General features: G+C 33.3%; 1 protein-coding gene and 1 long non-coding RNA gene across 9 annotated transcripts in view; one reads left to right on the top strand and one right to left on the bottom strand.

Annotated features, from left to right (window-relative positions):
• Lama2 (laminin subunit alpha 2) overlaps positions 1–13,041 on the bottom strand; it is a 559,330-nt gene that overhangs the window by 176,383 nt on the left and 369,906 nt on the right. For all 8 annotated transcript variants that reach the window (XM_048798152.1, XM_048798156.1, XM_048798128.1 and 5 more), the window contains one exon: positions 1,127–1,251. In XM_048798152.1, coding sequence (XP_048654109.1) covers positions 1,127–1,251 — 125 coding nt within the window. The remainder of the gene's footprint in view (positions 1–1,126; positions 1,252–13,041) is intronic.
• Positions 1–13,041, top strand: part of LOC125615080 — a 53,582-nt gene that overhangs the window by 21,923 nt on the left and 18,618 nt on the right. The window lies entirely within an intron of this gene.

Below are 13,041 nucleotides of genomic sequence, written 5' to 3'. Positions count from 1 at the left end.
ATTTAAATATGAGTATCAGAGGGAGATTAGGAAAAGGGAAAGCAGAATAATATTATGTTTCATATACCTACCAGTTCCTGCTTGCATGAAAATAAGATTATGCATATTATCCTCATCAGTAGCCAATGTATCCTAAAGTTTATATTTAACACCCTAAAAGGGCCTGAAATTATGGTCAACAAGGAAGAGAAGTTTTCAGAAGAAAAGGAAACAAGTTATACAAAAATGTTTTTAGAACATGCCTAAAGCTGAAATGTAGAGGCAAAGCAAACAGGCCCAGGTGGCACGGCAGCCACTTGGAATCGCTGTGTATCTGTTTTATGCTAGAGGCCAAGTGTCCAGAATTCTAATTCTGAACAAACTGATATACCTTTCTTTTTTTTTTTCCCAACCAAATTCTTAAAGAAAAACTATGAAGTGAATACTGAAGTCTATAAATCACTTACAGTATAGATTGTCTTAGCAAAAGGATAAATTAAAATACCCAGGGTTTTCATCAATCTATAAACCAAAGCAGCATGTTCAGACAGCATGGAAATAAGATATTCCAGCATTTTTTTCCCCTTAGCTATGTTTCCATGGTACCAAGCTCAGACCATCTTAACAGAAGGGGTGCTGTGATTCTGGCAGACATGGACTTTTTTGGGGGGAGGAGCATATCAATAAGTTGCCCTGCTTTTATTGTGCAATTTTTCAATTGTTTCCTTGATAATTAATTTCCAGTCTTAAAATTTTCACACAAAAAGAATGGAAACAGCCACAAAAGTGATATAGTATGCAGTCAAGCTATCCTTCATAGCTGAATTAATGGCTGAACTATATGCAAACACTAGAACTGTATATTTATACAACTATGCATACTTGTATATATGCCATGTATTTTATAAGCAGAAATCATATTAATATTGGTACTTACATTTTAATTAATTATTATACACTGGGACAGTGTTTTAAAGGACACATGAGCCATAGAGTGTATATACCAACATTTTTCATGATTTTATGATTAGGAATATTTGTCTTGAGATTTTTATCTACATGGAAAAACAGTGGAATCTTAGACAGCCCATGTACTAGACAGATGGCATTACTGATTGGGAAATATGGCTGTATTTCTCAATCTTACTTGTTGCTGGAAGAAATCAGAGGGCAAGCACATTGCTGACAGTCATTTGGCAATCCCTTGACAATGCCATAGTATCCAAGAGCACACCGTTCACAGAAATCACCAGTAGTGTGATGCTGACAATTCTGCAATAAAGGGAATGGGATAAAACATTTATTTTTAATTAAATGAGAGTTAGAATGTAATTTATTGTACAGCTCCACCCCTATGAGTGTGTGTGTCTATGAACACACACACACACACACACACACACACAGTCTATCATTAATAGGAAACTCAGTTTTTGATATATTTTAAAGAAACTTTTATTTGAGAAACTAATACTATGAAATTTTAGCTAAACTAGTGATAAGTATTTCTTTTTTTCCTACATCAATTTCTGTATACATTTTTCTTTCACTCTAAATTGAGATATGGAAAAATCTCTATAATTTATTTTATCACCTAGTCATTTAAATTTCTTAGTTTTTAGCTCTACAAGGTTCTGAAAAATTTATTAAAAATAATGGGACCTTGGCACATGCCCATCATTGGAATTTTGATGCCAAAACAAGATAGAAAACCTAAATGTTTTAAGAGACAACAAGGAAAAAAAAGATCAGCTTTGTAACTGCATTTAAGAATGCTGTGACTGGAAAAAAATCTTTACCACATGCACCTCAGATAGAGCACAAGTCTCTAGAATATATAAATAACTCAAAAAATTCAACAGCAAAAAACCAAAAAAACTCAATCAATAAATGGTCTAAGGAAATGAACAGATACTTCACAGAAGAAATAAAATCAATCAACCAATATATAAAAAAAGTTTTCCACATCTCTAGCAATTAGAGAAATGCAAATCAAAACTAAGATCTTATTTCACTCTAGTCAGAATGGCAATTATCAAGAATACAAACAACAATAAGTGTTGGTGAGGATGTGGGGGAAAAGGTATAATCATACATTGCTGGTGGGACTGCAAATTGGTGCAGCCAATCTGGAAAGCAGTATGGAGATTCCTTGGAAAACTGGGAATGGAACCACCATTTGACCCAGATAATACAGTGATAATCTACATCAATATTTATAGCAGCTCAATTCACAATAACTAAACTTTGGAACCAACCCAGATGCCCTTCAGTAGACAAATGGATAAAGACATTGTGGTGTGTGTGTGTGTGTGTGTGTGTGTGTATATACTATATGCAATGAAATATGACTCACCCATAAAAAATAAAATTATGGCATTTGCTGGTAAATGGATGGAACTGGAGACTATCATGGTTAGTAAAATAAGCCAATCCCAAAACCAAAGGCCAAATGTTCTCTCTGATATGTGGATGCTAACACAAAATAAAGGGTGTGGGAGAACTGAATTAGACAAAGGGGAATGAAGGAAAGAGAAGGGGGATGGGAATAGAAAAGACAGTAGAATAAATCAGACATAACTTTCCTAAGTTCATAAATGAATACACAACCAGTAAAACTTCATATCATGTACAACCACAAGAATTGGATCCTAAAAAAAAGAAGAAAAAAGAAAAAAAAAAAAAGAATGCTGCACTGGGCACAGTGGCACACTCCTGTATTTCCAGTGACTTGGGAGGCTGAGGCAGAAGGATTGCAAGTCCAAGGCCAGCCTCAGAAACTTAGCCAGGCCCTAAGCAACTTAGTAAGACTCTGCCTCAAATTAAAAAAAAAAAAAATTAAAAAGGGGAAAAGGCTACAGATGTAGCTCAGAGATTAACTGCCTCATATTAAATCTCCAATACTAAAAATAAATAAATAAATAAATAAATAAAAATAAAAAAGCTATTTGTCTGTTACTCAGCAAACATGGTGGTTCTTTATAACAGAAATGATTCAATTTGAAACCAAGTACTTTAGGTCAATATTTTCTTTTTTTGTGTTTGCATAATAAAGGAATTGGGGTGATATGCTTGCTCTAAGACACCTCTATAAGAAAAGACAAGTTTCAGATCAGTGCGTAAATAGCTTTGAAATTAAAATTTTCCTAAAACAGAATTATATTTAACACAGAACACAGAACACAGAACACATTCCTGCAATAAGTGCTTCAAGGTACTAAACTAGGCATTGGGAGAATCAAGTGAGGGAAAAAAGAGAAAAGAACATCTTTCTCACTTTAGGAAAAGAGTTTAAAAACAATGGAAAATAGTAAACATGGAAACAAAAATGTAATATGGAATGTTGTTTAGAGAAAAGGATTTACTTTGATTTGGAGTTGAGAAAAAATAAGAAAGGGAATTTGAAGTTGGATTTCAGCTTTCTTTTTTAAGAGGATTCGAAGTGGTTGGAAGTGATTTATTTCTTACAAACATTATAAAAAGAAAAGTTGAGAAGCAACAAAGTCAGCAACCAAATAGATGTGCATGGTCTCCTGATCAACTCAGCTGGAGCCACAGAGCTGTCTGCAGGCTGTATATTGAACTTGGATGACATCCGTCTGCTGGGCTCTTTGTTTCAATCAATCATGAAGAATGTATTTATTTTTTCATCTGTCTTCTAATGACAAACTATGTTTGGTACATGATGTGTAGTCTTTCATGACAAACACTAACTGAAGTCACTTCCATCAAAAACACTGCTGTGGAATTTTGTTTTATTTTTTTTTTTAATTTTAGAGCTTTTAATACTAATTTTGAGAGATTTTGCAGTAAAAGCATGACATTGCCACCATTAATTTTAGACCACGACTAGCCTTTTACATTTTTGGTGTGATACCTGAAAATATATTGTGTCACTTGAAGATACATTTTACAACTAATGTAAAATGGACCCAGTTGCACAATATGACAGGAAGAAATCTCAGTTCTGTTTCCACTTTACCCTTAGGAGATGATAGCCTCCTATTTTCAGAGAAAAGAAAGTCCTCAATTTGGTGCTCCCTCAGTGTCCTTCCAAACTATTCACTATTTTGCCTGCATGTTTTTCCATCCCTTTGACATTGATTCTGTCTGCAGGGAAGTGGTGTTTTGTTCTTTGCTTAAATCTACTTTCCTTCTAAACTTGTTTCCTTGCCCTGTGTCTGAATTTTCTCCAGCGTCTTCATTTTCTCCTTAGTTGGCTTTTACCCATTAATATTTGAAGTTGGCCATGACTTTCCTATCTTAAAAAAATAAAATCTGTGGGGTCCCAAATCCCCTGATAACTTCTGTTCTATCTTTGATAAGCTTTTAAAGCACATTGTTTACACTCCTCATTTCTATTTCTTCATCTTGCTCCCATGTACCCATTAAATAGCCTTCTCATCTCACCACTGAAACAATTTCAGGCTCACCTAAAGATCTTAGTTCCTAAACTGAAATTGACTGACACTAACTAGTGCTAGTGTATGAATTCTACAGCATCTGATGTTTCTGGCCACTCTGCCTTGGAAAGTTTCTCTTCTATAATCTCTAAAGAGTACAGTGTTGTTTTTTCCTCCTACTTCTATGGCTACTCTTTCTTATTCTCCTTCATGGATTCTTTCCTTTCTATTTTGAAAGGCCAATTTCTTTGACTCTAGCTTTGGCTCTCATCTGTTTTATTCCTATATGTTTAACCTTGGTGGTTCCATCTATTACCATGGCTTTAGTTATCTATGTGCCCCAAACTATATTTTATATATTTATTATGTATATCTCCAATGAGTGCTAGACTTATATGTTTAATTGCTTCTTGGATAATTCTCAATGCACAACACAAAAGCACCTGGAATTTGAAACAACAATAATTAAGTTTATCTCTCTTTCAACCTACTATGAACTTGTGATTCATAGTTAATTTGGGGTTACGGTCATCCACTCATTTGCCCAGGTCCACAATTTAGAGTCTTCTCTTTTCCCAGATACTTATTTGTTTGCTGTTTCATAATTGTATTTTTCTTTCTTATATCCTTGTTGCTACTGCTTTTGTCTGGCCACTGTCATCTTTTACCTGTATTATTAGAATAAACTCTTTGCTAGAGGTCCTATTTCTCCTCCAGAGATTTTCCCACACTACAATCAGAGTGATTATTCCATACAACATATCAAACCATGCCCATCCCATGCTTGAAAGCCTATGCTAGGTACTCACTGTTGTGAAAATGAATTGTAAATACCTACACATGGCAAGGAAGACTTTCATAATCTGGTCTTCTTTGTCCTCCAGTCTTACCTCTAGCCATTGTTCCCTTTGCACACTCTACTATTCATATGAGAGCATCTGAAATTCTCAAATTATGTGCTGCTCTCTCTTTTCACCGCTAGGACTTCTCATTTACAAATCCCTCACTATGGAATGTTTCTTTCTCTGCTCACCAGACTAGCATTTACTCATTTCTGTTTTCACTACAAATATAATTTTCTCTGATAAACATTCGTTGATGTCATAAATCTGGTTTAACTGCTCGTTCTAGTTTAACACAGTGAATAAAACAGCATAGGCATTCAATGGTTATTTTGACTTACTGAACTAATCAATCATGTTCTAGTTAGTATAAAAGCAACTGCTCAGACTTACGGGGAAAAAAATGTGTGTGTGTGTGTGTGTGTGTTTTTGTTTTGTTTTTGTTTTTTGGTACTGGGGATTGAACTTGGGGGCACTTGACCACTACACCACATCCTCAGCCCTATTATGTATTTTATTTAGAGACAGGGTCTCATTGAGTTGCTTAGCATCTTACTTTTGCTGAGGCTGGCTTTGAACTCTCGATCCTCCTGCCTCAGCCACCTGAGCCATTGGGATTATAGCTGTGTGCCACTGTGCCCAGCAAGAAAAACCAAGTTTTAAGTTTAGTATCTGCAGAAAAATTGGTTAGAAAGGTAAAATGATTTGTTATATTCTAAAATTAATTTTAGGCCATAATCTTCTTTTCAACCACCCAAAGGAACCACCATATTTTAGCAATAAAATAGCCATTTCACATTTAATTGTAGCATTGTGAGATATAATGGCTCCTAGATAAAATAATTATATGAATTTCAGTCTCAAATCATTCAGCAAGGTGACAAATGATGAATAAGTGTTAACTATGGAGTGTTTTAAGAACATATTTTATAGTTATAAGAATTAATGTGTGCCAAAAATACATGAAATCTCTAACAATAATTTTCAGTATTTTACATTTGTAATGAAATCATTGCATAATAAATCATTTTATGTAACCTAAATATAACATTAATAACTAAATCAAAATACTTAAAATAGAATTATCATTACTAAAAATGCAGAGATTCAAAATATGTCATTGTTTTACTTATGCCTGCAACTTTATACAATTTCTTTATAGAGCAAGCCAGTATTTAAATCTCTGGATAGTCAATCTTACACAGGGTTGCTGACATACTATATCCGGTTAAGTGAATCAAATGTCCTGGATAGATCCACCAACACAGCACATAAATCATGATGCTATTTTTGAAACTTTTTGACATAGTCCTTTCATATTACTTTCCTATATGCTTTGAAATAGAGTTTGTAATATTTTCTCTTATATAGAAATTAGCCTTTTAGGAAGCATTTATATGCTGTGGACATCTAATGAGTAATTTAATTATATTCTCAAGAGTGATATATATTAGAATCTTTTCAATGATAGATTAGAATATATGAGATTTTGAAGTTTTTTCTGCATCATGGAAAACTGGTGTTATATATTTCTTCCACTATTTCAAATGAATATAACATTAATATAGTATTTTAGACCTAGGGTAAGAAGTTACTTAATCTAATCTTCTTTCTTATAGGAATACCTTCTACACTTTCCTTGAGATGCATGAATTCTTATAAGGCTGTCCCTTTTATCTTGCAAAACCATAAGCTATGAAGTTTTACTTTATGCCATCTGAAAATTTGTTTCACTCTAATATTCAGGCAGTGATCCAAATTCTGCCTCTATAGCTATGCAGATTATGTCTAATTCCCATTTCCCAGGAAAGGTACTCAGATCTAAGAATACTATTACTTCTTAAATCTCTTTTTTTCAAGTTAAATATTTAACTATCCAAGCTACTCAGAGTTTCTTTTAAAATATAGTAGATTATAAGTCTCTAGCTGTAATTTAGAAACATATTGAGTGTTCCTTGATTTGGATCTTGTACAAATAGTAATGCTTCGTATGAATCGCAATCTAATAAGAATCCCTATATCACATGCATTGATATTATATGCTATTTCCTTGGTTGTTTTTTAAAACACTAGAAAATATACTCCTGGAAGGCAAGGCTTATGCAGTGCATATCTTTATATCCCAGCCAGCCATAAGGTGGGCATATTGGATATAATTATTCACACAGGCCATAAGAATGAATGGACAAATGAACTCAATTCAAACCCTTTTGTATTAATTTCATGGAGTCAGTTATGAGTCATAGTTCCACCTGTCAGGATCTTTTTCTACCATCCAATGAATTAGATAACTCTTCCAGCTGTATGTCATTTGAATATTTCATAGATCTTATCCAATTCATTAATAAATATTTTGAACACAACACAGTTAAATACAAACTCCATGCCTTATTGTTGGAGACATCTCTAGAACTTACTTTGGGTTACATATTTTAACAACCCATTAGCTGGTTGACATCCAGTACATGTTTTCAGTCTTGTTAATGAGGATACCATGAAACATTCCATCAAAGGCCCAAACTAGTGTTTGAATCATAGATGTCATCCTTACTATTTTTAACTTAAGCAAATTATTTAACTTCTCTCATCAATTCATCAACTATAAAGTAAGAAATGATCCTGTTCATATTATAAGAATAAATGAGAAAATCTGTGATAGTGGGGTGGACACATGGTAGCTATTAATGCTTTTCTGAATTTGAGAAATGTTGTATCATATTGTCAGAGAATTTTAGTATTGTATAGAGATTCAAGAGACCACGGTCTCAGGTATTTTTTATATATTGTAACCCTAGCAATTAGTTTGAAGTATGTTATTTTTAATGAATTTATTCTGATTCCTCCTTAGTCTGTACTTTTTTTTCTATAATTGATATATACTAGTTTAATAAATCACATATTTACTTGTTTTATTGCAGATCAAAGTAAGTCTGTTTCCTACATTTTTCTTTCCTTTATAAAACTGAAAAGATATTTCACTGCTTTATCTTGTGATATATTTCATATACTTAGGATTTCTCAAATTTTTTCATATATGGCCCTTGGTTATTTTTACATAGTCTAAGATATAATTCAACTGGGTATTTTAAATCAAACTCATTTAACTAACTAAGTATACATTTTCTCTTTCTCATTTTGGATTTGAAACCTGATTCCAATACTTTTTGGTCAAGGCTAATAGGTTGCTTGAATTTCCTTAGCCTTGATTTTTAGAACTGAAACAAGATACTAATAATATCTATTTTGGCAAAGTTGTTACACAAATTACAAAAGGTTTGCAATGCACCTTAAACACAATAGATTCCAGTTAAAAATATATTTACTAAAGAGAGAGCTAATATTTTATCCACAGATATCGATGGTATTTCAGGCAATGGAACAGTTCAACGATGAAGATTTTATTCTTTTCTTTTTAAAATAAGAATGAGGTAGAGTGAAAATTAAATTGCCACAAGCAATTATACCTTTAAAAATGTTATTTGAGCTAGCTGAAGCTTCAATATTCCCATGTGAAAAACAGAATTAATCATGACCACTGGGTTTAGTGATGGCTAATAAATAAGAATATCCATCCATTTATCCATCCATCCATGTGACTCCATGTGTGTGTGTGTGTGTTCATGTGTGTGTGCATACCAATTAGTGTTAACTCACTTGTCTCTTCCTCTTCCCTTCCCTTTGTTTGGGATTCAACAACACATTGGTTTTACTCTTCCATTTTAAAAAAATTTTCTGGACAGCAGTAATTGTGGTATTAATAATATGCAATAATGTTGAAGGTATAGGATTTTTTAAAGCCTAGGGTGAGCAACCTTACTTCTTGCAAGTGTCACTAGGCATTATGAAAAACATAGTTACACAGGGAAATATTTAACCTATGTAATTCTCAATAGCTATATTTCTTTTCCACTGTTTTTGAAGAAGGGAACAAAACACAAAAAGATAAGTGAGTATCCCATCTCCAAATATCATCACATGGAATATTGAAGATTGATATTATCTGAATGTTTTTGTGTCCTTTCTAAATTCCTACATTGGAATCCTAACCCTGAATGTGACAGTACTAGGAAGTGGAACGTTGAGAGGTGATTAGGTCATTAGGGTGAAACCCTCATGCTGGGATTAGTGCCCTTACAAAGAGACTCCAGAGAGTGAACTAGCTCCTTCCACCATGTTGAGTACAAAGAAAGCCAACATCACATGTGACCAGGAAATGGGTCTTTACAAGAAATCAAATTTTCTTGTACCTCCATCTTGAACTTCCAAGTCTCTAGAACTGTGAAAAATAAATATATGCCTAACTTATGCTATTTTGTTGGCCTAAACAACTGAGACAGTGAGAAAAAAATCCAAAAAATCCAAAAATTTTTTTATAGTTTTTGATTGTCAACTGATTGATTCTGAAATTGTAAATGGTGACATCATTATCATCACTATTGTTTTTATGGTGATTACCATGTGCTGAGTAATAGTCTAAGAACTTTATTGAGTATTTCATAGCCTTTACAAAAACTATATAAGTAAGTGCTATTTTTTTTTTTTAATAAATCGGGAAACTCAGGCCCTACTTAAGTTAAAGAAATTAACTTTAGGCTCACATGGCCTTTAAGGGGTGAAGCTAGGATTCAGTCAAGGCAGTTTGACTTCAGAGTCCACTTTGCCACTCTGCCAAAGTAGAGGGTGCATTATGTAATGGACATGATACAAAACTGCAATTCATATTCCACACAAAAGAGAAATCAGCATGCTTCAGTATCCTCAGTTACAACATGGGAGTTATAATAGCCATTTCCTATTTGCCTCACGGGTCTGTTTCTAAGATAAATAAAGTTGTCTAAATTCAAAAGTTGTAAGTTCCCTGAAGGAAAATATAAAAATTCAGAGCAGAACAATTTATACTAGCTGTGTATGTTTGATGGAAGTATTTATTTATTTTTTACTTCACCTAGGGATTTCTCAGAAAATAGAACTGCATTGAGGATTCCTAAAGAACAAATATAGCAATGATAGCCAAGTGGCCAAAAGGACAGCATAAAGACAGTAACTTTTATTCTAACAGAAATAAAATTAAGGTATATTCTTTATGATTTTTTTTTCTAAATTAATCATATGAAGCTAACTTAACCCTGCTAAAAATGTCAGTAAATATTGCATGACAATTATGCATTTAATTTTCACTTATGAAGGTATAAGTTAACCTATTTCCCCCATATTATCTACTGAATGTTAAAGACAAGTAGTAGGGAAAGAATATTATACCAAAAACCAAATAGTAATTATTTCAGGAATTCAAGGATAGTTAATTAGTTATTCAGTAAATCAACCATCTGCTTACTGTGAAAAAACTACCTATTTCTCTTCACTCCCTTCCTATCCTCCCCAAGTAAGCTTGTATTAAATTTCAATATCCTATACTGATTGAGAGAAAAAAAAATAAAGAAGCCATGTTAAAAAGATACTCTCTTTACATGACAAGGAATATGTTTCTTAAATGAACTACTGGCATAATATGGTACAAGATGTGAGACATTCATATTTAGATAAGGAATAAAATAGGGAGTTAATTATTTTTCTATTTAACATTTTCTGGAAGAATTTGACAATGAAAAATATAAAATTATAACAACATATAGTTTCTGGTAAGAAAAAATAATTATAATTATTGAAAAATAATATAAGTATAAAATTAGTAAAATGACCAAGTGAAAGATCATAGAACTAAAATAAAAGTGGGCGAATATCAAACACATGTTAAAAAACAATTTGTCAATAATGACCAGTTAATAAATGTACTACATTGAAACAAAAAACCTAATATTTAGCATTGAAATAAAAGTATATAACATATACAAGTAACTTTAATATATAAAATGTATAATTTACATAGACAAAATTAAAAGTTCACTATGAGACATACAATGTTTGAATTGAGTTATTATATTGCTGGGTTGAGGGAGAATAAATAATATAAATATAATAATCTTTCCAAATAGGTTTAAAGTAATTACAATCAAAATTCTAGTAATATTTTTTTAGAGCATGGATTGAAACAGTGAAGAAAAATGTAGTTTAAAAAACATAAGAGTATTTATTTAATGAACATGGAAGAAAGGACAATGATAAAGGGTCTTGAGGGGACCTACAGATGCCTCTTAGCTGGAACTTGGAAGATATTCAGCCAGTGAAGTGAGATAACGGCAGAGGTGAGGTATCCTCCATGGGGGCCTCATAACCCAATTCAAAAAAAGGGCCTTGATTTCTTGTATATTATAACTTATTCAGTGATGTTGTTAATCAGAACATTATATATAAAAGTAAGTAGAACAAAATTAATAATCCTTAAATATATTTTAACATGGAAGAAATAGGTTTTATGTACTCAGATTCCATGAAATATGAAGGAGAAAAGGAAGCACTAATAAATAAAATTTCTTTACATTAATGTATACTTGAAGATTCCTTCCCTATACCACAATAAATTTTTGAAGTGTTAAACAGTGGATCTCATATAGTAAATAAACTGTATTAAATTATAGAAATCCTGGTAAACACTGCGGGCTCCTAGGTACATATTGAACGCCACAGCACTGAATGAGATCACCCTGAAGATGAGTGTAATACAGGCCAATTGCCCAAGGACTGAGTCCCTGGAATCCTGGGCTACACAGAAAAGCACAGGGGGCTGAGAAGTAGCCTCCTGGAGTTTGAAAATCCTCAAAACATTATGGCAGAGAAGCTAACCAAACAGAGAACTTCAAGAAGGGGGTGACTGCCAGTGGGAAGGAAACAAGGCTAACACATCAAGTAGATGAAGACCACCATGGCTGAGCATTAGTTAGCCACTATGGTATAGTCGTGGAGATGAAAGCCAGGTTTTAGTAATTAAGAGACAATGAACAGAGAGAAACTGTAGGCAGAGATGACTCTTCACAGATGGAAGGTTACAAGGAAGTGGTAGCTAGAAGGAAAGCAGAATCAAAAGTGTTTGTATTGCTTTTCATTTTTAGGTGACATTATAAGAGGAAAAAGAGATTAGTAGGAGTGATGTCCTTGAGTGGGAGACAGGTGAGATATTGAAGGTATGTGGAAGACTCACTTTTTTTTTATTCCTAGAAAGAACAATTGATCCAAAGTATGGAAAATAGTCTGAATAACAGAGCACAGATGCAAAGATGTTGGTGCCTGAGGTGGTAGGAGAACATGTTCCTTTCATTCTGATTGCTTCTAATTTCTCAAATAAGAAGCAGCACCGATAACGGAGAATTAAGAGGTGGGAGAAGAGGTTTGGACTTGAATAGGGAAAAGAAGATATGAACTTGTCTTTTAGGAATGTCCACTAGAGAAAAGTGCCAGGACTGCAGGGTAGCACAGAGGGTCCATTTGAAGAGAGTGATCATGAGCTTAAGCTGAGAATAAAGGGCAGTTGTCTGTGTTTCTACAGCCACACTTGGCTCTGAAGGGGCAGGTGTAGTAGATAGAGAGTAGGCTTCAATCAATGAGAGAGCAGCAAAAAATGAATGTTGTAAGCAGTAATGCTAACATTATGCTGGTTGAAAACATGGAAGTATCAATGAAGAGCTTTGAAATGTTGAAGTATTAAGAAGTGAACTGAAGAGAAAACTGATGGCTAAGAAAGAGTAGGATGCTTAAAATGGAGACTTCAGAGGTACATGGAACCAACAGTTAAGGATATAGAATAAAAAATAACCAAGAATTATGATAGCATAGTGCTAAAGATAATGAAAATGATATAGAGGAAAAATCTTCAGGGAACAGCGTAGCTTATCCTAGGATTAGAAGGCAACTTTAATAAGCAAGTG

Source organism: Marmota marmota, unplaced genomic scaffold (genome assembly GCF_001458135.2).
Source record: "Marmota marmota marmota unplaced genomic scaffold, marMar, whole genome shotgun sequence".
NCBI lineage: Eukaryota > Metazoa > Chordata > Mammalia > Rodentia > Sciuridae > Marmota > Marmota marmota.
Note: the sequence above shows the minus strand (reverse complement) of the source record. Positions and strands in the feature narration are given on the sequence as shown.